This window comes from Stigmatopora argus, chromosome 3 (genome assembly GCF_051989625.1).
Source record: "Stigmatopora argus isolate UIUO_Sarg chromosome 3, RoL_Sarg_1.0, whole genome shotgun sequence".
Lineage (NCBI taxonomy): Eukaryota > Metazoa > Chordata > Actinopteri > Syngnathiformes > Syngnathidae > Stigmatopora > Stigmatopora argus.
In genome coordinates, this window is record NC_135389.1 from 9,981,836 (window position 1) to 10,007,490 (window position 25,655).

The 25,655-nt window shown below is 42.9% G+C and overlaps 2 protein-coding genes across 6 annotated transcripts; both read left to right on the plus strand.

The window, feature by feature from the left end:
- Positions 1-203: 203 nt before the first annotated feature.
- Positions 204-14,151, plus strand: brd1b (bromodomain containing 1b). 3 transcript variants are annotated; one of them, XM_077596351.1, is made up of 12 exons: positions 204-509; positions 4,209-5,583; positions 5,839-5,998; positions 6,092-6,220; positions 6,491-6,619; positions 6,802-7,114; positions 7,277-7,972; positions 9,163-9,292; positions 9,485-9,615; positions 11,595-11,689; positions 11,949-12,106; positions 12,903-14,151. In XM_077596351.1, exons 2-12 carry the CDS (start codon positions 4,220-4,222, stop codon positions 13,081-13,083), a joined length of 3,486 nt encoding a protein of 1,161 aa, XP_077452477.1. In that variant the 5' UTR covers positions 204-509; positions 4,209-4,219; the 3' UTR covers positions 13,084-14,151. The 3 variants fall into 3 exon arrangements, with proteins under 3 accessions (XP_077452477.1, XP_077452475.1, XP_077452476.1); XM_077596349.1 differs by lacking the exon at positions 11,595-11,689 and having other exon boundaries at positions 6,751-7,114; positions 12,903-13,068; XM_077596350.1 differs by lacking the exon at positions 11,595-11,689 and having other exon boundaries at positions 205-509; positions 12,903-13,068.
- A 587-nt stretch (positions 14,152-14,738) lies between these two features.
- Positions 14,739-25,373, plus strand: rpgrip1 (RPGR interacting protein 1). 3 transcript variants are annotated; one of them, XM_077596879.1, is made up of 31 exons: positions 14,739-14,878; positions 15,953-16,076; positions 16,152-16,205; positions 16,261-16,378; positions 17,912-18,117; positions 18,233-18,335; positions 18,406-18,537; positions 18,633-18,738; positions 18,807-18,830; positions 18,920-19,066; positions 19,130-19,203; positions 19,281-19,483; positions 20,314-20,399; positions 20,478-20,528; positions 20,591-20,764; positions 20,838-20,955; positions 21,028-21,191; positions 21,276-21,615; positions 21,721-21,881; positions 21,948-22,180; positions 22,256-22,371; positions 22,503-22,669; positions 22,743-22,799; positions 22,873-22,979; positions 23,775-23,841; positions 23,913-23,994; positions 24,084-24,151; positions 24,238-24,427; positions 24,514-24,598; positions 24,702-24,829; positions 24,922-25,373. In XM_077596879.1, the coding sequence occupies exons 2-31, from the start codon at positions 15,989-15,991 to the stop codon at positions 25,110-25,112; spliced, it is 3,840 nt and encodes a 1,279-aa protein (XP_077453005.1). In that variant the 5' UTR covers positions 14,739-14,878; positions 15,953-15,988; the 3' UTR covers positions 25,113-25,373. The 3 variants fall into 3 exon arrangements, with proteins under 3 accessions (XP_077453005.1, XP_077453006.1, XP_077453004.1); XM_077596880.1 differs by lacking the exon at positions 14,739-14,878 and adding an exon at positions 15,546-15,785 and having other exon boundaries at positions 23,775-23,829; XM_077596878.1 differs by lacking the exon at positions 14,739-14,878 and adding an exon at positions 15,549-15,785.
- The last annotated feature ends 282 nt before the right edge of the window (positions 25,374-25,655 follow it).

The following is a 25,655-nucleotide window of genomic DNA, read 5'->3' on the forward strand; positions in this document are numbered from 1 at the left end:
TACAACATTGACAAACCCAACCTGCAATGGAAATTGTTTTAGATGGTGGGTGTTGTATTATAAATTCTGATGGTCTCTTTAACATCTGGATGAAAAAAAGTGATTTAATTAAAAGTCGGGCCTCTTCAGGTTTATACTTTGTCGAACCGACTTAGTCGGAGCGCTTCCTGGTTTGGAATCGTACGCGTGACGTCATGACGCACGAGACTCACAGCCGCATTGTTGTTGGGGGAAGAGAAGCAGCTCAGCTAGTCGGCTCAGCCCGAGCACTGCAGCGACCGAGAGCGATCGGCAGCGCCGCCATCGAATTTGTAGCCCCCCGACCAGGGCCTTCGGTCGCCCTGGATCCTCGGTGGCCTCAATCGTGCCTCGTTTGGATCACCACCAAGCATCGGTTGGATGTTAACTTAACCTATCCACCGCTTGGTCTCCGCAGGCCTCACCGCCGCCGCCATTGCTATTGCATATTCCTCCGCTTCTCCAAAAGCTGAATTCTTGAGAAACCCAAGGTAGGTTCGTCCCCGTTGCCCCGCGTACCTCCTTTCAAAACAGCACCTTGACTCTTAACATTTGTGGTTACCACAACAAAAGAACCCACGGCTGCGAGGAAAGGACAACTTTTTTAAAGCCCCCGTGGGTTTTCTTGTTGTGCTAGTCGCCATATTTCCTCCCCCTCTGTTCCTTTAAAAATGCTCATGATGTGAACTGTGTGTTTTTAGACCTTTATCCAAGTCTTTGCGGCTTCCTTTTTGCATAATAAAAGCAAAAAACAAGCACCTCCTGGTCAGGCTTTATTGAAACACCGTTCGTAGGGACCATTTCGTCACAAAACGCCGTGTCTTAGCCGCATCTGCGAGCAGTTGCTTGTCCACAGTCGATCGGGGGTGGGGGCGACCCGCTGCCCGAATCGACTCGCTGAGGTCGGCATGGAGGTGCCGAGCTCCCCGCCTCCTTTCATTCATCCGGGCAATGCGTTAACGCCTCCCTCTTTACTCACATATCCCAGTAGCTTGCGGCATGCAAGATATTTCTTTGAAGAAACACAATCCTCTAATATTTCTACTATACATTGCGTTAAAAAAGGAACAAAAATGCTTCATGCATTTGGAGAAACAGCAGGCTTAATAATAAACGTAGTCCTGCAACTTGTTGGAAGTGAGTATTTGTTGTGAATATATGGGTATGGGAATTGTGAGGGTAATTAGGGTCATATTTGAAGTATTAAGATTACACTTTGTTGTTACTGCCTCCACAACACGCCCAAGATGCCAAGTGAGGAAGCAGACTCATGGGACTGACCCAGTAAACTTGTAATCATCTTAGTGATGTATCCGATAATTTGTTTATGGCGGTCGCGCTCCCCGGTTGAAATCCACAAACTCGAATTCCAAGATTTTTTTTTGCTTTAGCTATTCAACAAATGTAAACTTATTAAAATAGATGTTAAAGCCTTTAACGTACTCCTAGGCCATCAATTCCATCTCAATTGTGGTCAATAGATGGGAGGTTATTGTATGTATGACAACACTTAAAAAGCCAAAGAGTTGTTAGCACAACTACATAAAAGGTACCAACTGTTTATGTATGTCTTTTAAGCTGATGTGAATCCATAAGATGGAAACAGGAAACACACAATATATCAAATATTGTTTATATCTTCTTAACATTAAAATGTTCACCAAATTTCCATCAACTCGTCTTTTGATATCTAATTGAAACACTATAGACAGGAAATAAACACGTCTTATAGAAGTTGTGCGTCTTTTAAGCTAATGCTAATATCTTGAACACATAAACCAGCATACAACAATACTTAGATGCTAGTCTGTGGGAATAAATCTACCAAAATGTTAATTATGAGTGGCAGAAGGTCCCAGCCAGCTTGTCTGTAAAATTCAATTTCATAAACTGCTGTAATGAGCATTGATCATTTTACAATGGTGGTGTTGGATCATTTTTTATTTAATATTTGAGGAGAAAAACTTTAAATCCCAAGCCAAAAAAAACAAAGCTTGACGGCGCATTAAGTGATGAGTGAATTTGGGAAAGGGGCTTTAAACCCTCTATTTATTTGGCTCAAATCATATCTCAATGCTCTTTGCATGGAACTGTAATTTTTGAATGACGAACTTTCCACGTTCCCGCTAAAACTAGTTTGCCCCTTTTTATGGCTGCTATAATCTCCCCTTCCGCCTTAAAATGACAAGTCAAGACATTCTTGTGTTCTTGGAATTGGAGTGCCCTCTCTTTACTGCCTGATCCAGCCAATTCACTGCTTTGCGTTGCCGTCATTTTGCCCGCCACCACCTCTGGACTTTTTCACACTGCTCTGTCGCTAGTGTAAAAACGCCTTAAGGTCGAATCGTTAGGGACAGAACTGCAAGTCTGACAAGTTTTGTTACCTAACACGCAAACTGAGGTATTGTGTGGTAGTAGACCTCACGGTTGGTAGTTGAAAATATAAATATTATGAAAAAAATGGCGCAGCTCTGACAGAATAGCTTACGCCACTGTGTCAAAGTGGCGGGCCGAGGGCCAAATCTGTCCCGCCGCATCATTTTGTGTGGCCCGGGAAAGTAAATCATGAGTGCCGACTTTCTGTTTTAGGGTCAAATTAAAATGAAGAGTATAGATGTATATTACATTTCCTGATTTTTTTTCCCCCCTTTTAAATCAATAATTGTAATTTTTTAATCATTTTTTTCTGTGTTTTTAGTTCAAAAATCATTTTGTAAAATCTAAAAAATATATTAAAAAAAAGCTAAAATAAACATTTTTTTAGATCTATAAAAAAACTGAATATTTAGGGCTTTTAATCCAGTTCTTTTAATCCATTTATTTAAAAATTCTAAATATTATATCTAATATGGTCCGGCCCACATGAAATCGAGTTGACGTTAACGCTGCCCGCGAACCAACCCGAGTCTGACACCCCTGGCTTACGCCATGTTGCAAAAATATACATTTATAAAAGAAATATTGATGGACAACTTGAGCCACATCAGGTAACTGGTGGCTTGTTTCTTGTTTATATATGTGGAAATAAGACATTACAATTAATGATAGTTTTTATGAGTCGCCGTTCAATATATAAATTGGTGCAATTTTATTTAGTTGGACACAATAAATTTAATAAATTGCATCTCATCAACATTCACTCATGCCGCCTTGTTCTCTCTCCCCCTGTGTAATCAAATTAGGGCTTCCGGGCAAGTATTGCCGATCCGATGCCGATATAGTAGTGTTATGCCAGCACGGGGGGAAAAAATCCACATTACTATCATTTATCACGATAGTTTTTAAAGCAGGTCTAATGGATATCTTAACATAGCCTATTCCAAATTTTGGCATCTATTTTCTCTCATTTGGCTGGCTTGTATTTCTAAGTTTTGACACAAAATCTTTTGCAACACGCCGTGTGGTGCTTTCAGGTGTCGAAACCCGACGATGTAACAGACTGAAGTGTACAAACCCATAAACCAATTCGGACAGAGAGAAGTGAATATAATATGCAGGTTAAAAAAACGTGCAAAGAAAGGAGTTTTAGTTGTGGGTTTAGCCAGTTTCCTGTTCCACCCAGGAAAGGCCAGGGGTTGGAATTTATGATACTTGTCCTCCAGGAGTCAGAGCCACTGCACTCTGTATTGCAAGCCGCCGAACAACAGTTCCTATGACGACCCCCTCCCCCCATTCTTTGCCTGTTGGCCTTCCTCATTGACACATCTCAGGTCTCCGGTTCCACAATGAACATTGTGTCCCAATTAAATTAACCTGTTACCAACAGCATGCTCACGCTACATTGTGGTTTCAGCCTCGACTAGATGGGCCATTTCTTGTTTTTTCAAGCGAATGTTAAAAAATAATGTGGAAAATATTCATGGCAATTGGGGCTTTCTCCTCTTTAGTGTAGTAACACATCACAATGAAGTGAAGTGAATAGGTACTTATTTTTCAGTATTTTTGTTTACATACATCTTCATCGTAAATTTCCTTAAAATATCATGATCGAATTTTAAGTCCATATCGCCTACCCCTTGCGCTAGAGAACATTTTTAGGGTAGAAGGTTGACAGGATATTTTTCCACAATGTCTATATTGGAGATTTAAACCAATTGCAGGTGTCTCTAAGGTGTAATAACCATTTTTATGTATTGAAATCTAATGATGAGCGAACACATTCACCAATTTCCCCCACTTCTGTTTGTCAGCGTCTGGCAGCATGAAGAAAAAAGCCCGCCACCAGCGCCCGGCGGCGCTAAAAAGGGAATCGTCGCCTATCAAGCCGTCACCCAACCGGGAGACGTTGACATACGCGCAGGCCCAACGCATGGTGGAGCTGGAAGTGGACGGGCGTGTGCACCGGCTGAGCATCTTCGACAAGCTGGACGTCATCACCGACGACGACCCAACAGCGCAGGAGATCCTGGAGTGCAACAGCAATAAGGAGAACAGCGAGAAGCCCCAGCAGGTCTTGGTGCGCTCGGTGCGGCTCAAAAACAGCCAGCGCAAGAAGAACGCTGCACTGGCGCCCCCGCAAGGCGCCCCGCACACCCCTGCCGCCCTGCTGGAACCCAATGTGAGAACAGTGGAGTACAATTTGCCTGTGGTACCCAAGAGGCCAGCTGCATACTATACATATACAGAGCGGACAGAGGAGGAACTGGATGAGGAAGTGGAGTACGACATGGACGAGGAGGACTACGCCTGGCTGGAGCTGCTCAACGAGAAGCGCCGGAGCGAGGGCATCAGCCAGGTGTCCAGCAACCTGTTCGAGTTCCTCATGGACCGCTTCGAGAAGGAGTCGTATGCCACCACTCAGGGCCAGAGCGAAGCGCAGTCGCTGGTGGACGAGGACGCCGTGTGCTGCGTGTGCATGGACGGCGACGGCGCCGACAGCAACGTCATCCTCTTCTGTGATGCTTGCAACATCGCCGTGCACCAGGAGTGCTATGGCGTGCCCTACATCCCCGAAGGCCAGTGGCTGTGCCGCCATTGTCTACAACGCCCGGCGCGGCCTGCTGACTGTGTTTTCTGCCCCAACCGGGGAGGCGCCCTCAAGAAGACGGACGACGGCCGCTGGGGCCACGTGGCCTGCGCCCTGTGGGTGCCTGAGGTGGGCTTCTCGGACACTGTGTTTATTGAGCCCATTGACGGCGTATGCAACATCCCACCTGCCCGCTGGAAGTTGACGTGCTACCTCTGTAAGGAGAAAGGGGTGGGCGCCTGCATCCAGTGTGACCGCGTGAACTGCTATGCCGCCTTTCATGTCAGCTGTGCCCAGAAGGCAGGCCTCTTCATGAAAATGGAACCCATCAAAGAAGAGACACCCCCGGGCACCTTCTCTGTCAAGAAAACGGCATACTGCTGCAGCCACACGCCAGACGGCTGCGACCGCCGCCCACTCAACATTTATAAGGAGCACCACCCCAAGAACGGCGCCTGCCACAAGCGCACGGAACGGCGCGGCAGGGCTCGTGCCAAGGCCTGGTACAAGAAGCGCAGCAAGCGGGCGGAGCCCCCGCCCGAACCCCAACCTGAGCCCGGGGGCCCCGGCAGCTCTGGACCCAGTATCAAGGCCTCCAGGTAGGCCAAAATCTTTGTAGGGATGTTTTTGCAAAGGTTTCGGGTGACCGATATGATATCCATTCTTAGTTATAATATATTACCATTATAAAATATAATTGGCGATATCACAAAGTTTGCTTGGATTCAAATCAGCTCAACGCAATCCTAAGAGCACATTTAACACAATCAGTTGTTTAACCTAAAGCGAAGCGGTTGACGGATTATGTTATGCCAGAATTACCATCAAAATGTGTTTTAAAACTTCCATTTCAGTTTGGACACGATCCTGAACCAAGTGGCAGTCCAGAGGAAACGTCCATTCGTGGAACGTGTTCTTAGCTACTGGGTGCTGAAGCGGCAGTCCAGGAATAATGTGCCACTCATTCGTCGCCTGCAGGCCAATCCACCTCAGACCCCTAAGTCCTCGTCAACGGTGAGGGGATACCAACAAATCCTATCAATTGAGCTCTCGGCACATAACTGTCGATTGTATTTTATATTTTTTGATCAACAATTGTTTCTTTAGGATCGCTCGGAGACCAACAAAGAGCTGAAAGAGCAGCTGAAGGAGTGGCACCGACTCAGACATGACCTGGAGCGAGCACGATTGCTGCTGGAGCTCATCAGGAAGAGAGAGAAGCTCAAGAGGGAGGAGGTAGGTAGCAGCGCCAATCTACAATGCCAGAGACGGGGATATAGTTTGTTTAATATTAGTATACAATTTAATTGGTTGTGCAAAATGCTGAAAAAGTTTATGGTAAGACAAAAGTGCTGATTATACATACATTGGAAAAGATGTACGGAGTTGTTACCAGTTCCAACATAACAACCACCTCCATACATTCTGTATAACTGTCATTCAGGCGTATTCACAGCAAATTCAAGATAAAAAGGTAACGATATTCATGCGAGCCTGTTTCACCAGATGAAGCTGCAGCAATCAGCGCTAGAGCTCCAATTAACGCCATTCAACATCTTGCTGAGGGCTGTGCTTAGCCAGCTGCAGCAGAAGGACCACTACAATGTCTTTGCCCAGCCTGTCAGCGCCAAGGAGGTCAGTCAGAACACATAAAAGTGACCGGTGCTAATTGAGATGGATTTAACCGAATCAGTCTGATGCATTTTACATAGTGATTGTTATTATCTAATTGTAATTGTCATATTTTTGGCAATTTCTTCTTCAAGGCCCGACTGTTTTCCCGGCCACTTGAAACCAATCATTTTCTTCTCACAAAGGTCCCAGACTACGTGGACCACATCGAGCACCCAATGGACTTCTCCACCATGAGGTCACGCATCGACAACCATGCCTACCGCAACTTGGACGACTTTGAGGCTGACTTTGATCTGGTCATTGCCAACTGCATGAAGTACAACGCCAAGGAGACTTTCTTCTACAAGGTGGCCCAGAGGATGCAGGACCATGGAGGAGTCATCTTGCGCCGTGCCCGCAAGGAGATTGAAAGGATTGGCTTCGACTTCCCCAGTGGCCTGTTGCTTGCTGACCCCCCCAAAGTGGAGGTGCCTTCCCCCTTCACTTGGGAGAATGGTGAGTCATTCTCCAGGAACTACTTTATTGTCTCGCTCCACCCGGCGGTCACCTTTGAGCCTTTAACTTGATATAAACAAAGGGGATAACTGAAATACTTGAATGTAGCAGTGTATAAGACAAGAGTATTTCTACTGATGGCTTTGTTTTCCTCTCCCCCAGTGGACCATCTGCTGACCCCCTCCTACCGCCGCCTGACGCCACTGGAGGATCAGTTAAAGGAACTCCTAGAAAAGCTGGACCTCAGCACAGCCATGAAGAACAGTCCGTCTCGTAGCAAGAGGCTTAAGCTCCTCAAGAAGTCCATCATGGAGGTCCGAAGTGAGATGGGCCTCAAGAAATCGCTACTGCCGACAGAAACGGCCGTACAGAGACCCCCTCCTGAACCTTCGGAGTCTCTCCCAGCTCTGGAGGTGAACGCTTCCACTCCTCCGACGTTAGACGCGCCGCTGGAATTGATGCAATCAGATGTGCCGTCGCCACCACCTGACTTGGGACCACCTTCCTTGAAGCCGGTGGAGCACACCCCCACGAAGCCAGGCGACATCACTTGCACCTCAGCTACCTCACCAACTTGCCCTAAGCTCAATGGGCACCTCCCCAATGGCGACGAACCCGAGGAACAGAACAATGTCCTATTGTGCACCTCCAAGAGCGTCAGCCCACAGAACCCACCACCCAAAGGCAAGGAGGTTTCCGCCACCCCCTCGCAGTCGCCTCCCTCGCCGCTGGGCACCAAAACGTTCCTTTCAGTGGTCATCCCTCGACTGGAGACCCTCTTGCTGCCCAAGAAGCGGCCAAGGAGTAGCAGTGTCGACGGTGAAGATGATGAGTCGCCCATCAAGCGTCTGGGAACAGGTGTGTTTTCATGGGATGGAATTATTGCAGAATAGTGGAAAGAAATATCAATATGTTTGTGAAAAGGGTGCGTCAGCATATACAGTCGTACCTCTACTTACAAAACTTATTGTTTCCAGAACCTTTTTCGTAATTTGAAAATTTCGTAAGTAGAGGTAAATTCTCTAGTCCGTTCCACGGCCCTCACACCACTACCAACTAAACCCTTTAAAATTGGTCAAAGTGTCCCAATTTTGTATGAAAGATGTGAGGAAACACACAAAAATGAGAGAAAATTGTAAAGCATATGAAAATGTGCCCTGCACCGCTGAAATAGTTCCCTCCGGGACCATTATTATGGGAGACGTAATACCCATGTTTCATCATTAACAAGGGGAGTATTCAGCCAAGGTAGATAGGTATGTAAGAGAGAATCTTGAAACATGTATACTGGTTGTCGTGAGACAGCCAATTAAATTGAATGCTTTTATTGTCATTATATGAGATAGAATTAGAGCGATGAAATGAGAGTCCAGTAGAGGGTAGCAATGTTCTAAACTGAGAATCAATGCATCCGTGACAATATTTTCAAAATAACTGATAAGGAAGTGCATTTATTTTTGGGGGAATTTTGTAACTTGGATCTTTTTCTTATCTTGAGGCGCTCATTTGCATATAAAAAAAAATTCCCTAGAGGCATTCGTAAGTAGAGGTATGCCTTTATTTATTGAATTTAATATGTTATTTGTCAGCAATATATCTAACATTTCAAATTCGTAAATTGAAATACAGTCTGTGCTGACATGGTGGTCGAGTGGTTGGCACGTCCGGAACGGAAAATACATGAATGAAATACGACCCAAGGCCAATAAAGGGACCAATGACTAAGAGCATGTTTACATTCAGTGCAGGTGCTTAACTCTTTCAGTGCGATTGACCAAGATAGAGATTTAAATACGTGTCTCTTTCTGTTGACAATTTCAAATGACTCCCTTACTAGTAGACTTCCATTCCATTTGAACTGGCAGGTCTTACAGTCAACGAATGTTCAGTTAAGCGCTCCCTTCAATTGCTGCTAACCCTCTCAGTTCAAATATATTGGACATTCATTGTACATGAATGGCAGCTAATGTTTGATTTGGGGATTTTTATACATTTGTTTTGCCTTAACATACTTTTCTGAATCATCTTCCTCTTGTTTATCCTGGCAGGGATTACCAATGGTTTTGTGGTTGAGGAAGAGGAGGAGGAAACCTCGCTGCCTCGATTACTAGAACCTCGACGCCGCTGCGCCTCTGAGTCCAGTATCTCCTCGGGAGGCAGTGTCCTGTCTGGGGCCAGGTGAACATCCTACTTTATTCTTTGTACTCTGCATCCATCATTCTGGAAGACCAGTCATTTAAAAAAAATATTGGAATCGGATATCACTCAATTGTGAATGAAAAGTGGATAGTGTATCAGATTTACAGTGGATATGGAAAATACATTGTGAATCCAACTGAACAATCACCCACACATTTTCTCCACTTTTAGTACTGCGGGGGCCTCCAAAAGCGGGAAAGGACGACCGGCGGCACCCCGACGCAACACGGTGGATGACAAAAGTGCTCTGACGTCCTGCGCCGAGAATGGCGATCTCAGCCACGCTGTCAAGATGTCGTCAGGTGATCAGTCAAATTGTTTGTCCTCATCCCTTTTCCGTACTAAAACATCAACTACGTTGGTCTCTCATTTTGACTCCTCCATCCATTGGTATATTTTTTTTTGTTCCTTGCCAAGACAGATTTACCTTTAGTCCGGATTAGGTTTTTTTTTCCTTTTGAAGTAAACATTTGAAAATTCCAAATCAAAATAAAATAACACCTGTTCATGCAAACCTGCAAAATACAACAAGCAAGTTTACGGGACTTAAACATTTTTCCCATTTCCGTAAACACAAAACAACAATGCACTGGGCTATTTGTCCTTCCTGGCTTTATCTATCCTTGAGCCAGAAAAAGGGCCACGTTTAATAGAAACAAAACCTCCTTTTTATATTTAAAATCTGGACTCATTAAGAGTATTTCACGGCTGATAAAAATATTGTTGTATTACGTTGTAGAATTTTTTTTTCTTCTTTTAAATATGACCATTATTATTTTTTGTTTTAAAAAAAGCAGTTTTATATAGAATGTACCAGGGGTTGGCATCCCACGCCTCTGAAACAACACGTAGCTCTTTCATCCCTCTGCTTTGGCTTCCTGTGGCTGTTGAGATGTTGAATGATGTTACTTATTACAGGAAGAGATGTAAGGCGGCCCTGGACTGTAATGAGGATGAGCCTGATACAAGCTTTGAAATTTTATGGTAACATCATAGCTTCATGGCATTGTAATCGGTCAGGGTGGGTTTATTGGATTGAATAACTTTATTCATCCCGTATTTGGGAAATTTATATTTTAGTCGTCATCGCTACCTCGTTACTGTCTGTTTTTTCATTTATTTTTTTTATTTTTTACATTGTTCATAATTTCTTGCAACTAATTAAACTTGAATGTACAGTTTTAACCTTGAGCACAATAGAGATTTGGTAGGAATGATGAAAGCAATGTACTCGCTCAAACACCCTTTAACTGCGTTTCAACGAAAAACTGTGGCTGTCACAGCGGTGCCCTGAGCAGCAACAAGAGGGGAGCGGATAATGCTATTGGTAACACCACTGAGCGTTTGTGCAGTTATTTTTAGTTTTTTTATAGTCATGCAATATGTAAATCAATTAGTGCACTCATGTTACAGCCTTTTGATAAGGGCATATGCTTGGTGCGGTTTAGCAATACTGTTTTATATTTTTCTGTAGAACTAAAGTATTTTCTTCATTATTATTTTTAGTCTCCAGGATCTTACTTTAATGATGGACCATGGCTTTAATTATTTATACTTTACTAGATGAGCAACCTTAAAGAAAGTTGGCCTAAAGTTTGTATTCAGGTTCCATTTTTTTTAAGAATTAAATGAGTCCTTAATTTATTTGTGGGCCATCTTACTCCAGTATGAAAGAAAAGTTCCTTGTCAAAAAGACCTAAGATTAGTCAGGCCAAAATGTTGTAGTAGCTCAGCTAACTGACTTGCCTGTATGTCATCCCTATTGGAGGGGGCAAATTCATATGAAAGGCATTATAATGACATTGACATTTTGGTTATTTGCTCATTTTGCAATCTAATTTTGTATGTTAACAACTTCAAATTGACTCTGCAGAAAAAGAACTTATTACACAATTGTTAATTTGAGTTACTGTTTTTTTTTTTTATCGAGCATTGTTTTGCAAATTTAAGGCAGGTGTTTGCAAATGCAAGGATAATCAGTTTGCTTTCATGGAGGTCGACAAAAGTCAGGGGAGTTACTGTTGAGAGGCTTTTAAATTCCTGCAAATTTAAGTAAAATGTGGTCTTGAATGAGCTCATCTAAAAATAGTTGTGGATTAATTTGGTAATCGATTAGGTGATTAACTGATTAATTGTTGCCCCTCTAGAATAATCAATACATTTATGATAATGCTTGGTGGGTTGGATCAAAAAAAGAGTTGTGCATCATTATGTGTCTGTGTGTGCGCGCCTGTGTGCGTGTTGTGTACGGGTTCGTAATTGACCTGTGTTGTTCCTGTAGAGGCGTGGAAGCCCTCGGCCATCTTCCCCTTTGTTGTGGAGCCTCTTAAGCTAGTTTGGGCTAAGTGTAGTGGATATCCCTCCTATCCTGCCCTGGTGAGTGACTTGCTAAGCCACCTGCCCGCTCGCCCTGTCTCATTACCCATCAGATCCCCCTTGCCATAACCATACCACCCACCGTGCCATCGTGAGTGCTTGTGATTGGTCACCCTCGGCCGGGCGGGAGTTGTGGTGGTGACTCTTGGCTCACTCGGCGTTCTTTGCGTGCATGTGACTCCGGACTTGGACTTTCGACTTTCTGCCTCACATGTTTCGGTGTGTTAATGTTTTGGGGCGTTGTTTTCCTTTTGTGCAGATCATGGACCCTCGAGCACCGAGGAGGAGGCGGCGGTACCACGGGGCGGTGGAGCTTCCCCTCCCACCGCGGGACGTGCTGCGAACCGGCGAGCGGATGCAGTTCAGGTCCGCCGAGAAACTCTTCCTCGTCCACTTCTTCGACAGCAAGCGCAGCTGGTGAGACACAAAATGTTCGAGCTACAGGGTCCAGTTTATTGGTACTTTGTTTTTGCTCTGTGTTGCAAATAAGCTAATGAGGGCCATGACGCTTGCTAGAAAAATGGGCTGAAACCTTGAGGGGAGGTTCGACAGGAACAAAAAATATTTGGGCACTTTAAAATTGATACATTTTCTAGCATGATCATTTCAAAAGTATCATTTTTTTTCCTCAAGGTGGAATGAATACTCATTGTGCCGGTAAATTTGTGTGTCGGCAAATAACGATAAAACTAAGCGATATACATTGTCTATATCTAACACAAATGCAGACAGTTTGGAGATTTAGAGAGCTGGCCAATTTTAGATTGACATCATCAGCCACAAAATATTTAGCCAAATATTGTGTAGATGCAAATTAACTATAGTCTTGTGAATAGCCAATAGTGTCCAAAAAGAGTCCAATATTAGTTAATTGTAACAAGCACAACAAAAATTTAAATGTTATGTTTACTAAAGTACAAAATATTGAAATGATTATTAATATAGTATTCTTATACAAAAATATTTTAAGTTTTTTTTCTCAAAGAACTACAAACATCTGAATTTAAAGTTAAATGATAACAATGTAGACCATTGTAGACCCATTCTGTAAAAATATGTCATGTCCAAAAAATGAAAAATTTCTATACAGTGCGCCTAAGATGAGCTTAATTGACTGACATATTGAAAGCTTGGTGCACAAACGCAGTGTAATGTTATTTATTCACATGTATGTTTTTATACGCATTTGATTCTGACCCCTGTCCTCATTCAGGCAATGGCTTCCTAGATCCAAGATGTCTCCGTTCGGCTTGGACCGCAGTCTGGACCGTATCAAGCTGCTGGAGTCTGGCCGCCCTCACCTGCAAAAGTCGGTGCGGCGAGCCTTCGAACGGGCCATGGAGCACCTCAAAGACGGCGCCGCGAGCGGCCAGCGGGAGGGCGACGGCAACTGAACACTGACCAAGGCCGCCTGGCGTCACCGCCCGCCCGGTTTTCGTTTGTTCTAGCCGCCAGGAAAACCGCGCCTGCCTCCTTTACGCACAAACGTCTGATATACTGTAGCTTGCGGCGGCCATGTTGTTTTGTCCCAAAAGCTATGCAACGCCGTAACACTTTTTTCTGACGGGAGAAAGACAACGAACGATTGTGCCCATAAGACCGCCTCACATGTGCTGCAACTAGTTTACTGCCACGACCGTGTGCTTGTGTGTGTGTGCGTGCATGTATGCACGCATCCGTGTGTGAAAGGGTCTTCATACATACAATCCATGTGCGTATCAATTGGTGTAAATACAGTCGTGCCCGACACTAATTTATTTGGTTTTTCTTCTCGTCCTAATCCGGCACTGAGGCGACGACGGCCGCCGCCATCTTGTGGTGCTATCTCATTCATACTGTACCTTTTTTTTAAAAAACTTTTTAAGTTATTGACTTCTCAAGCTATGACATCTTTGGCATTATTTTTGTTTTGTTTTTTGAAATATGCTTTGACAGGACTACTTGTTTGTACATATTTATATCAGATTTATAGGAACACGTTTGTTTTATAAATTAACGCCTCCTCTCATCCCTCACACTCTGCAGCCTCCTTACAATTTCTTCTCCATTCTTTTTGTACTTCTGTTTCTCTGTCATTTTTTGGGCCTTGGTGTGTGAGTGTGTGTGTGTGTGTGTCTTAGAACTATAGGAAGCAGCAAAATGTGGCTGTGCTTATTTATTGTAAAGAAGATCATATATAAATGGAAATGTATAAGAATGACTTTATAGACGATAGTAAGAAACATTTCAAACTAGGCGCTCGGTAGCTTGCTGGCTTTTGTTTTGACAGGGTAGAGCGCTGGGCGGGTCAATTGACTGTTTTTCTCCACCCCTGAGTGCGTGTGTAAATAGTTTTGGTACTTTAGCTTTGGGAATTAAACACAACAAAGTCATTATAACCAACGGGAGTGGAAACCAGCCATCGTGCTGACTTTTTTTTTATACTAAACACTGAAAAATTAAAGCCTGTATTGAATCACTAATTGTGTCTCATATTGGATTGTTTCATATATTTTAATAGCTGTTTTCACCAACCACATAAATGAACCCTTTCAGTGAGCATTCAAAAGTTTTTAGTTTTGCTCATTCACTGCAACCCCATGTCAGATTATGTGCTGTGGTAGTTAGTAAAAGAGGGAAACTGATGTATGTGTATTGAAAATGCCTATTAGATGGCAATTGCTTTCACTTCCAGCCCTTCCTAGTTAAAATGGATTGGACATCTATTATTGTCAATTGCAGCCAAAGACTTAAAGCAGGTGACATTAAAAAATGGTGGGCACAAGTTGAGATGCCTCCTCTATAAAGAAAAAAATATATTAATGGGAAAAAAATCGTACATGAAAGGGTTAAAAATGTGATTTATATTAAAATAGCCTTTTTAAAGTTTAGTATTTACATGTAACGGCAAGTTTTAAACCTCAAAATTTTGTGCCAGTAAGTGCTAATGAAACCACCTGCTGGCCAGGTCTACAATCACAACCATTGAACATATGAGGCTTTGAAATGTGTTAATTTCATTTAACGCTAATCCTTGCTCGAAAGAATGACAAAATGTTTGGGGGGGGGGGCAGATTGATGTCTATTTTTGACTACCAGGGGGCGATAGTGATCTATCTGACTATTTAGAATTGAAAATTTCCACTCCAAAACGTCCATTTATCACTTTAGTGGTTAGCCGTGTTAACGATTGTCACAAGTTTCCGACTGGTAAGTATATTTATTCATTTATTTTCTGAACTACTTAACCTCACAAGAGTCTCGGGGGGTGCTGGAGCCTTTCATCTTCAAAACAATTAAAAAAACAAAAACAATCCAGTAATTGATTTTAATTCAAGCTTCTCACAGCACTAATTTAAATACAAACAGTCTTTTGTTGGCCATTTGTGCAACCAATACTTTCAACAACCCGAAAATACAAAAAAAATGGTATATTGTAAAATTATGATAAAACACTGAAGAGGGAAAAAAAGTAAGTTACACTTTTAGGAGGGCAATATTTCATTTGATGATAAACCAAGAACCAACATATGTTAAAGTAACAAAAGTAAAATGGAGAAAAACTGGCTAAATTAGTTTTATTTATTCAGATAACTTTAGCCTTTTAAAAAAACAGCCTTTTAGTGTTCAGAGAGAGAAACATAAATTGCACTTGAGTGTTGGTCGCAGGCCACGCAGTTTATAGTCCAGAAAATACGGTAAAATGTTGTTTCCAATGATTGTCACTGAAGATTATTTTGGTACATATTTCTCATAAAAAATTTTAGACTAAAAAATTGGAGTCTCCTTTTCTATGTGGCTATTTCCTGTGTTTGCTGCATTGAAACTCTTGGAAGAAAACTCCGCTTGAACACAGACCCAAGACCAGCACACCTTTAAAAATGCAACTCCTGGCTGCCACCAAACTGATCCGAGAGCACAGAAATGTAATCAGATTAGTGTAGAGGCAGGATTACCCTCAGAAGCAGATGGACCGATGAGGTGGTCTCCAGGTTTCATCTGAGCCAATGAGAGCAAGATGAAGATGGATTAAAAACGCACATGGTCCAAACGTAATATGCTAACGCCGTCAGAATAAAACAGAGAAGGAAAATCTTGGAATTGTTCACAAAGTAGGGTGAGTTTCCCAAATATCCACTTTGCTTTTTGTGGAGACTAAGAACAGTGTCTTACATTTAATTGAATTCCATGACAGAAACACTGCGTCTATCAGCATTCAGTTATTGATTGTATTTATTCTACTTGACTTTACGGTGTATTTTTGTCTTTTAATACCCCATTAAGCTCCTTTAAACTGGCTGATTGGGTATCACTGATGTGATGTCGCCTATGGTGGATGAAACTGCGGGGGATCTCCCAGTTCGAGATGTGGGTCTCATGAGATGTGGACTTATGCCCACCCTTCCAGGTTTGTTTTGAGGTTCACCGAGGTTAAAAATGCCATTACTGCAGATATTAACACGTCTTAGTCTTGTTTGAGCAGCTGCCCTAAGTGAAGTGAGGCCATGGAAGAAGCATCACATTATGATTACAAAAGGTGAGACCACTTCTTCTTGTTTTTTAAAAAAAGATTTTAACGCACATTTTCTCAGATCCCCAGAGGCTATTTCGCCTCCCCAGGGAGCACCTGGAAGATCTTTGCCTCCACGTGCAAGAAGAGAATGTCGTTCTGAGAAAGCACTCGCGAGCACAGGAACAGAAAATGCGCAGGTGATCCATGTAATCAAAAAGCACCAGATAATGAGTCTTCAATTTAATTGTCCAATCTAATTGTTTTTTATACGTTTTTCTTAATTCTTTGCCTTATTTGGCAGGAAAAGTAGCTGATGAATCATCTTCACAGTTTTTTTAATTAACCTTTCATGTAGGAATTATGATTTTTTTTACCTCCTCTGTCATTTAACTTATTGGCTGCCATGGGCAATGCTAGATGTCCAATCCGTTTAGAGTGACAGGGGCGAATGGAGTTTTTTTGTTTTGTTTTTTTGTATAGGCCACCTATGTCAAAGTGGCGGCCCTGGGGCCAAATCTGGCCCGCCGCATCATTTTGTGTGGCCCGGGAAAGTAAATCATGAGTGCCGACTTTATGTTTTAGGATCAAATTAAAATGAAGAGTATAGATGTATATTACATTTCCTGATTCCCCCCCCCCTTTTAAATCAATAATTGTAATTTTGTAATCATTTTTTTCTGTGTTTTTAGTTCAAAAATCATTTTGTGAAATCTAAAAATATATTTAAAAAAAGCTACAATAAACATTGTTTTAGGTCTATAAAAACTGAATATTCAGGGCTTTTAGTCCATTTATTTAAAAAAATCTAAATATTATATCTAAAATGGTCCGGCCCTCGTGAAATCAAGTTGACGTTAAACCGGCCCGCGAACCAACCTTGTCTGACACCCTTGGTGTCGGCAGTCATTCGTTCATTGGCTCCTTGTAGTTAAAATGGAGTGGAAGTCTGGCGCTGTCCATGGTTCTGAAATATGAGCGTTTACTGTCAGTCTTCCAAATTTAAATAACTTGGACTTGCAATGAGTACAATACAATGGAAGAAAAAGGTGTTAGGGTCTATATTTGAGTTTTTATTCATTTTGAATTCCTTAATTTAGATTTTATTAACATTGCAATAATGTTTACATGAATTTAAAGTTATATACGAATAACATGAAGAAATTCGAATAATCAGGGCAGCACGGTAGAATAGCGGTGAACACATCCATCTCACAGTTTTTAGATCAAGGGTCCAATCCCTGGTGGGTTCTGGCCATCCTGTTTGGAGGTTTTCATGGTCAACCCGTGCCTGTTTTCCTCCCATATCCCAGAAACATTTGTGATAGGCTGGTTTAACACTCTAAATTGTTCCTAGTTCTCAGCGTGGCGGGTTTTTTCTGTCTCATTGTCCCCTGCGATTGGCTAGCAAACAATTCAGGGTGTACCTCACCTAGTGCCCTTGTTAGCTGGGAAAGGCTCCACCACCCCTGAGACCCTCGTGAGGATAGGCGGCTCCGAAAACGAATGAATAAAATATAACTAAATACATATCATTGCTAATAGTTATTTTTCAATGACCACATGTAGTCACTTTGCCTTTAAAGGGTTAAAGTTCCTCAGTAACAACTTTTGAATAGCTGTTTATTGCGGTGACAACTGTTCCTGAAAGAGATAATGTGTTGAAACTTCCAAAGAATATATTGTTTCCATTGATATATGGAAAAAAAACATGCCTGCATTTCTTCGTAAAGGATGTCCACCAGACTTATACGCCTGCGTCAGACTTACCCCAGTTCCAGCAGTGCCAAGGAAAAGGACATGGAGGACACACTGCAGGAGCTAGAAACCCGTGTGGCCACGCTGGAGAGCCAGAAAGCAGCTTTACACAACAAACTCAGCTTGGCCAAGCAACAAATTTTGGACCTGGGGGCTCGCACTCCTTATAAGTTCAGCAAAGGTACACTGTTCATTATTCTTGATTGACCCAATGGGTCACATGGTTTAATACAATGTAAACCTGTCAGGACAATCTCACTTTTTGACCCTACTGCCTTTTTTCTCCTCCCATAAAGGTAAAAGTACAGAAGTAGACGGGGGAGGCCGAAGGGCGACCCACACAGCCCCACCCCGCTACTGTCCCACAATGGAGGACACCAAAGGAGTCACGGACAAATTGTGAGTGGGAAGGATCATAAGACCCATTCATTTCCACTCCTCTTTGGCTCATCTCGCCTTCCCCTGGCAGCGCGGGCGAGCAGATGAGGGTGATGGAGCTCGAGCTGACCACTCAGACCCTCCGGGACACACTCCGAGATAAAGAGAGAGAGATGGAGGGAACTGTTAGAGAGATGAAAAGGCAACAGGCGGAAAGGCACAGGTGATGACTGCTGTATTATGCTGATACTAAGAATTTGCACAGGTCAGGTCTTCACATTTAGGATGGCGAAAAATGGCATTTATTTATCTCACTAGGACACACATCAGAGAGAACGTGGATGCCATCTGTCTCCAAAAGCAGCTTTCGGAGAAAAGCGCCAGTCTGAGGGTCACGCAGGAGAAGTTTGCTGATCTACAACAGGTGGGATGAAATAGCCGAGGAGGTTTAGGAACATGTAATAATACATCATTTGCACTTTTGCTCTTCAGGCCTATGAGAACCAGCTAGAGGAGGTAAATGCACACACTTGATGAATGCATCACCCCGACTGCTCGCATTTGTTATTTACGCATTTGCTGTCTTTTTTTGGGGGGTGTTCCAGAGTCAGAGGCCCCTGAGGGAAAGTCAGACTCTTCTTCTGGAGAAAGTGGAAGAACTGAGTGAGCAGCTGAAGCAGGAAAGGGACAGAGCACTCAAATTGGAGACTCAGAATACGACCGCCAACCTGCCATTACAAAACCTGGACGAGGTCTGGAGTTACCCAGTAATTCACCGGAAAAGATATTCAATAACGAGGCTTTTTCCCTTAAAGTTACAAGAGCGCATAACAGACCTAGAGGGAGAGAGGGATCGGATAAAAGAAAACTATGACACCCTGCTTGAGAGGTAAAACTTTAAAATATATTCAACACACTTGATAACGCTTCATCTGCATTAATAGTGTATTTCTTCCTCTGTCCTAGTACTTTGTCGAATTACCACCACCGTGACAGCCACATCGAAGAACACGGGGACGTGGAAGAGGATCCGGAAAAGGACGTCTGCGAGGAGGAGAGCCACGATCTGGCCAGAACGCTGCAAACTGAGAGAGAGGAGAAAAGCAGAATGCAAGCAGAGATGGAGATGCTCATAAAAGAGAAGAAGATGCTGGAGGATCATTACAATGGTAAAGTGAGCTGTTACAGATTTCCTCCTTATTAATAAACCCAATGCGGCCCGGTGGAGCGAGTGATTAGCACGTTGGCCTCACAGGTCTGGGGTCCTGGGTTCAAATCCAGGTCACGTCCCACCTATGTGGAGTTTGAATGTCCCCCGCGTCTGGCCCGGAGTCAGCTGGGATAGGCTACAGCAACCCCCCCCCCCACCCCCCACGACCCTAGTGAGGATAAAGCGGTTCAGAAAATAAATAAACCCAATGTTCTAATTATTTCGAGTGGAGGTGATTTGTGTTTGGCCATTAAAAAAAATCAAATTAACCCCATTAAGACCCGGCGTCCACGTACGTTAACTTTATATGCCACACATTGTGTCTTACATGACTCAAAATGTGAGGACAATGTATGTGAATGCCAGGTCTATATTATGAAGTTTTTTTAATTAACAGTATTTTTGTTGTTGTTATTGTTTGTGTACATAAATACAAATGCATGCGATTGGTTTCAGAATATGTTCAGCATCCGTGCTAAATGAATGAATAAATGTGAATAAAAAGAAAATTAATCAAATTAAAATAATCAAATCCCGATATAAAATCATCAAAATAATTATTGACTCCGATACACTCTAAAACTGATTGATTGATTTAATTTCATAGTATTTAACTAAATGGCTGCCGTTAAAATGAGAAAATCGAAGGACTGGCAGTGAACTCCCATCTTTCAATGCCACCGACGGTGCTAGATGTCCAAAATGGATTGGACGTCTTCAGCTGTCAATGGCAGATAATGAGCTAAATAATTGCCCTATAAGGGTTTCAGCTATTATTCCTTTGTTAAGTCAAACTACACCGCCTGGAAGAGGAGGTTCTCCAGTACCAAGGACAGATATCAGGCCTGCAGACCAGACTGGATTCTGTCACTAAGGTTAATACACAACACAACACTGACACATTGCATTGCCTCTTTGAAAACAATCCATTGGCTCTTTCTCCCGCTGTCAAGGAGTTCGACCTGACCGATGAGGAACTCAGTGAAACACTCATACAAATTAAGGTGCGTAAGAAAGTCTCTCTTCCTTGAACGTAGGATCTCTACCGATACTTTTCCATTTTCAGGCGTTCCGAATGCAGCAGGAGAACAGGGAGGGTTTACTTTTCATTGGGCCTGACAGCGGGAATGGGGACCCCCCGCTGACAAACATCCAGGCATCGCATGCTGAGAACTTGTTGGAGTTGCAGAAGACCAGGAGACTTCTTTTGTTGGAGCACCACATCAGTAAAGACCTTCAGGTGCCTTCACGACCTCTATCTCACAAAGTCACCATCGTTGCTCCCTTTAAACCAAATGTATTTCTACTCAAAGGGGGAGTTGGACACTCTCAAAAAAAGACTGGAACTAGAACGGAAGGAGGTGAAGATGTCAATGGAAGAGAAAGACAGAATTATATCCAAAAGAGCGCTCCAGATCAACACTTTACAAGGTAGGAGTTGCTTAAGCTTTACATTCATGGAAAGGAAAATTCATTTTAACGCTCCTATTTTGTGCCATAAAGCCCAATTGAAGACGTTTGCTTATCGAACCAAGAACCACAAAGGGACCATGCCAGTACAGTACACGTGGCCAGCAGGAGACCAGGAAGTAGTCCAGGCCTTTGAAGACGACATTTCGTGCGCTCCACTGAGGCTTGGTGAATCCCTCTTGGAACTTCATATTAAAGTAAAATAATCCATGGATTAATGTCTTGGTGGGAGCCGCGAGTTATGGATCTTGAGTTCAGAATTTGCTCTCTTTTCACTTTAGGCTGCCACCTTTACCCCAGGTGGCCTTCAGATTATGGGCAATTTTCAAGGAGCCAAGAAGGAGGACATGGTGACCTTCTGTACTTACAGCCTTTTAGACTTTGAAGTTCATTCCACGCCTCTGGTTGCGGGAAGCCAACCCAAGTATGACTTCAACTCCCGCTACGCTTTGTCAGTCCACGATCTAGCCAGGCTTCGGGTCCAAGGCTCAAGGATCAGAGTAGAGCTCCACCAGGCGTTGGGAGGTGTCCGCTTTGTGACCCACGGAAGTGGCCACTTGTCCCTCGTAGGTGCCATGGACAGGATAGGAGAACGCACAAATGACTCTGTCAACATCACAGGTGCAGAAGTGGTATTATCGGGGGACACAGAGCTAAAAAAAGCGACCGAAGACGTCCTGTGAATACCCAAAAGTTTACATTCGTACTCTTCTGTCTCTTTTCAAGGCTCTGAAGGGCAAATCGTTGGCATTGTGGATTTCTGGGTGCGCTTGTTCCCACCTGCCGAGCCCAGAGAGCACATGGTGGCGAGAGATAGCGGAGGAATTACAGCAACAAAGATGATGCCAGCTCACTTCTCTCTGGGCTGGCACGAAGGGAACCACACGGTAAATATGATCTTTTCACTTTGACAATAAGACACCCGTCTCTAATTTGTCAATTTTTACCCGCAGCGAGAATTGTTCGACTATGGCAGCGGAGTCCCCAATGAGGTGCTTCTGTTACTGGAGCACTGCGAAGGCCTCAGCGGGCGATGGCCGGGGTTACTTCCAGATGCATACCTGACCTACAGGCTCTACGATCTGCAGCCGCACGTGTCCAAAACTGTCCGGGGAATGGACCCGGTATTCCATGACACCGCCAATTATCCACTGGCAGTCACTTCAGATGTGTTGCGTTATCTGCGGTATGCAGGGAAAACGACATTTCTGAGAAAAGGTGGCTTTTTGCGATGGCTAAAAACGTACATTCACTTGTTCAGGTCAAGCAGTCTTTGGGTGTACGTGTACGACGATAGCGACGATCAGATCCCACCGGCCTACCTGGCTAAAACACCCATCCCGTTGAGAGCACTGGCGACGGGGAAGGACATCACAGGTGCGTGCACGCAAGGAAAGAATATACTTATTCAAACCATGCAATTGACTACAATTTGGCGGAAACTAAATGATGCTTTTCTTTATTATAATTACCCTGCTTTTGGGGTCAATAACCTTCTACCTCTCTAGGCGACTATGTACTGCGCGATCCAGCAGGAGGGCCTCGGGGGACGATAAGAGTGCTGATTAAATGGAAATACCCGTTTCAACCACTAGCAGATGCAATGGGAGACAGAGAGAGGAGGCGAGACGAAGCAAAAGTGTCTCAGAGGCCCATAGCGAAGCCGAGGGTCAAGGTATTTGCTCACTTCTTCCCATACTGACATTAACCATTCGGCGTGTCTATTCACGTGCTTTACTACCCACTAGCCACAACAACTCGTGCCAGGAGAGCCCAAACAGAGACAGAAGAAAGCAAAAACTTGCGTGAGGTTTTAGAAGCACAAAATGATGCTACGTTATCGGAATAGTGCTCACTTCCTGAATCCTCTTTTAATAGCCGACATCCCTCCACACGAAAACAGCCACGAACAAAAGTTCCGACGAGAGGTCAGCTGGTCTTTATGGCAAGAGACCCCCTATTAGGTCTACAGAGTCGCCAACAAAGTGAGTTACAGCTGTAGGAAATGAACATGGGATAAATACATAGTATAGAACAGTGTTTCCCAACCACTATTTGCGGGTAGTCGGACATTGTAATATTCCGAGTGAAAAATCGTAATATTACGAGATTAAAATTGAACTATTACGAGGTTGAAGTAGAAAGATGATCATTAAATCCTAGATTATACGTACTATGAAAAGATTCAAATCGTAAAACAGTCATATTGTTGCATATTTTTATGTTTGGTGAACCAAAAGTTCTTTGGCTTCACGGGCTTCAATTTTTATCGACACTAAGTCTGCATGAGCACAAAACTGCTCTTCGAGTAATGTCAGGATATTGAAGTAATATTGAGAGTTAAAAAAGTCATAATGTTACGAGATTTAAGTCTTTTTCTTGTTTTTATGTTACTTGAACCAGATTTGTTTGGTTACAAGGGCATTGACTCTTGGCGACATAAAATCTGTGTGGGCACAAAGTTGCTTTTTGCATAATAGTTAAGAATATTTGGAGAAAAAGTCATAAAATTATGAGATTACTGACAGTACATGACTTATTTTCACAATAATAATAATTTTGGGGGTTTATTTGATTCCCGTTGATAAAATTTTGATGAGAAAGACTTTATATCGTTACAATAGGCGACATAGTTTTAAATGATAAGATTTTCAGATGGTGGTGTGCCTTGAGATTCTTTTCAATGCAACAATTGTGCCGCAGCTCAAAAAAAAGGTTGGGAAACACTGAGATAGACATTTCAACAAAACACAACTCCTACCTTACATTGATTTCTTTAGATCTTCAGAAACCTCCTGCAGAGAGTCATCGCTGAGAAAAAGCTTCGCTACTGAGGCTGGTATTCTTGTAAGAATCATTGGGAAATCTCTTAAATGATAGTGTAAGAAATGATATCCATTGTTTCGCGATTTTTTTAGAGCATTCCTTCTGAGGATGTGGTGTCGGTGGATGAAGTAGAGGAGATGGAGCAAGAGAGAAAAGAGAATGGGCGCAAAAGTGGTAAAACTTATTTTATCAATTGCTCTTTTTTTGCATTGAAACAACTAGGGAAAATACATCTTTTATTTTTTTCATTTACTGTGAAAAAGGGTCAGAGTCTTCAGATACTTCAACAAGCGACTTCCTCATCTTCCCATCCAAACAAAGGACAAGAATGGTAACGTACATCTATTTTGCGCCTACATGTCAAAAGCACCGTATGGTAAATTCCGTTTCTCTCCTTCATTTGTAAACAATGCGCAGGGCAATAAACTTCGAGTGGAGATCCTGTCCTTGACGTTCGAACCCTCCTCTTGTGTGGCGATGGATGACTCGGTACAACGTGTATACGTGGAATATCGCCTGCTCGGTGTACCCATGGAAACCACCGAAACGCCCATGTCCCTCCGCAAGCCCACCAAGGGTGAAGAGATTCACTACAACTTCACTCGAGGTGAGAGCAGAGAGGAATCAAGAGGAAGTGCGGTTTCAAAGTTTGCTTTTTTGCTGAACGGGCATGCCTCTCCCTTGTCGTACAAGTCATCTACGTGGATGGTTCGCTGTCGGCTCCACTCCGACAGTATCTGTACGCCATGTTGGAGAGCAGTGACCCCAATAAGCGCTGGTAAAGTCCTCTATATAATCTAAAAAGCATTGTTTATTTCTTTCCTGTAGCTTTATTCTATCATTCTATATCTTCATTCGAGCTTGCATGCCTGTCCATGCAGGTTAAAGTTTACAATTGTCAGCGAGCCAATGGATGACTCGGAGGAATGCGCGGATGTTGGATATGCTTCTCTGGATCTGCAGGAGCTGCTACTGACAGGAAACGATGTCTTTGAACGGCAAATTGACAGTAGGTGTTTCTTCATCGGTTCTAGCTGTCGAAGATGTCGATGCCCCTTTGCTCGAGAAACAAATGAAAGTTTCCTTGCTTGTTGTGTCCAGTTGTGCGTGTGGACGAAGATCAGGAGGTGATTGGATTCCTGAAAGTGTCACTGGAGGCTGCAAAAACCCTGAGCGGTATTTATAGGGAGTTTCACCAGACTGACGACACTGAAGATGACAATGACGACAAGAAGGAAGAAGAACATGAGGAAGGAAAAGAAGAAGAGGGTGAAGAGGAGGAGCAAACATAAATGGCATTAAAATTAAACAAAAAAAACTGGTTGACTAACAACCAGGCCTATGACCTTGTTCTGCATAGGGGGATGTGTCTCTGTCCTCTTGTTGTATATGCGTTAGTCTATCTTGTTTTATCTTAACACTTTGAAGTCCTTCTATAAATGCATGTAGGAAATAAGCAGTAGCTAGAAATACTGTGGTGGTGCACATTAGAGATCTGTTTCTGAAATGAGTATGTTGTAGCACCTGACTCTAAATATAAAGGAGGAAACTCATGGAGGATAATAATTGACATTTTAGAAAAATGTGGTTAAAGACTCCTTCAAGCCAGTGGACATATGTAATTGAAAAGCACAGATCTACTGAAAACGTTTTACCGATTATTTCATTGTTACCTTTTATATAAGTTAATGAACTAAAAACAAATTGCTCCTGTTGTAAAATGTGGTATAGTTAATAATTATAAATGAAATATATGCAATGTTATGAAATGTTCAACAATATTGGTTTAAAATACAACTGTCTTTTTAAAATATTAATTAGAAGATTTAATGGCA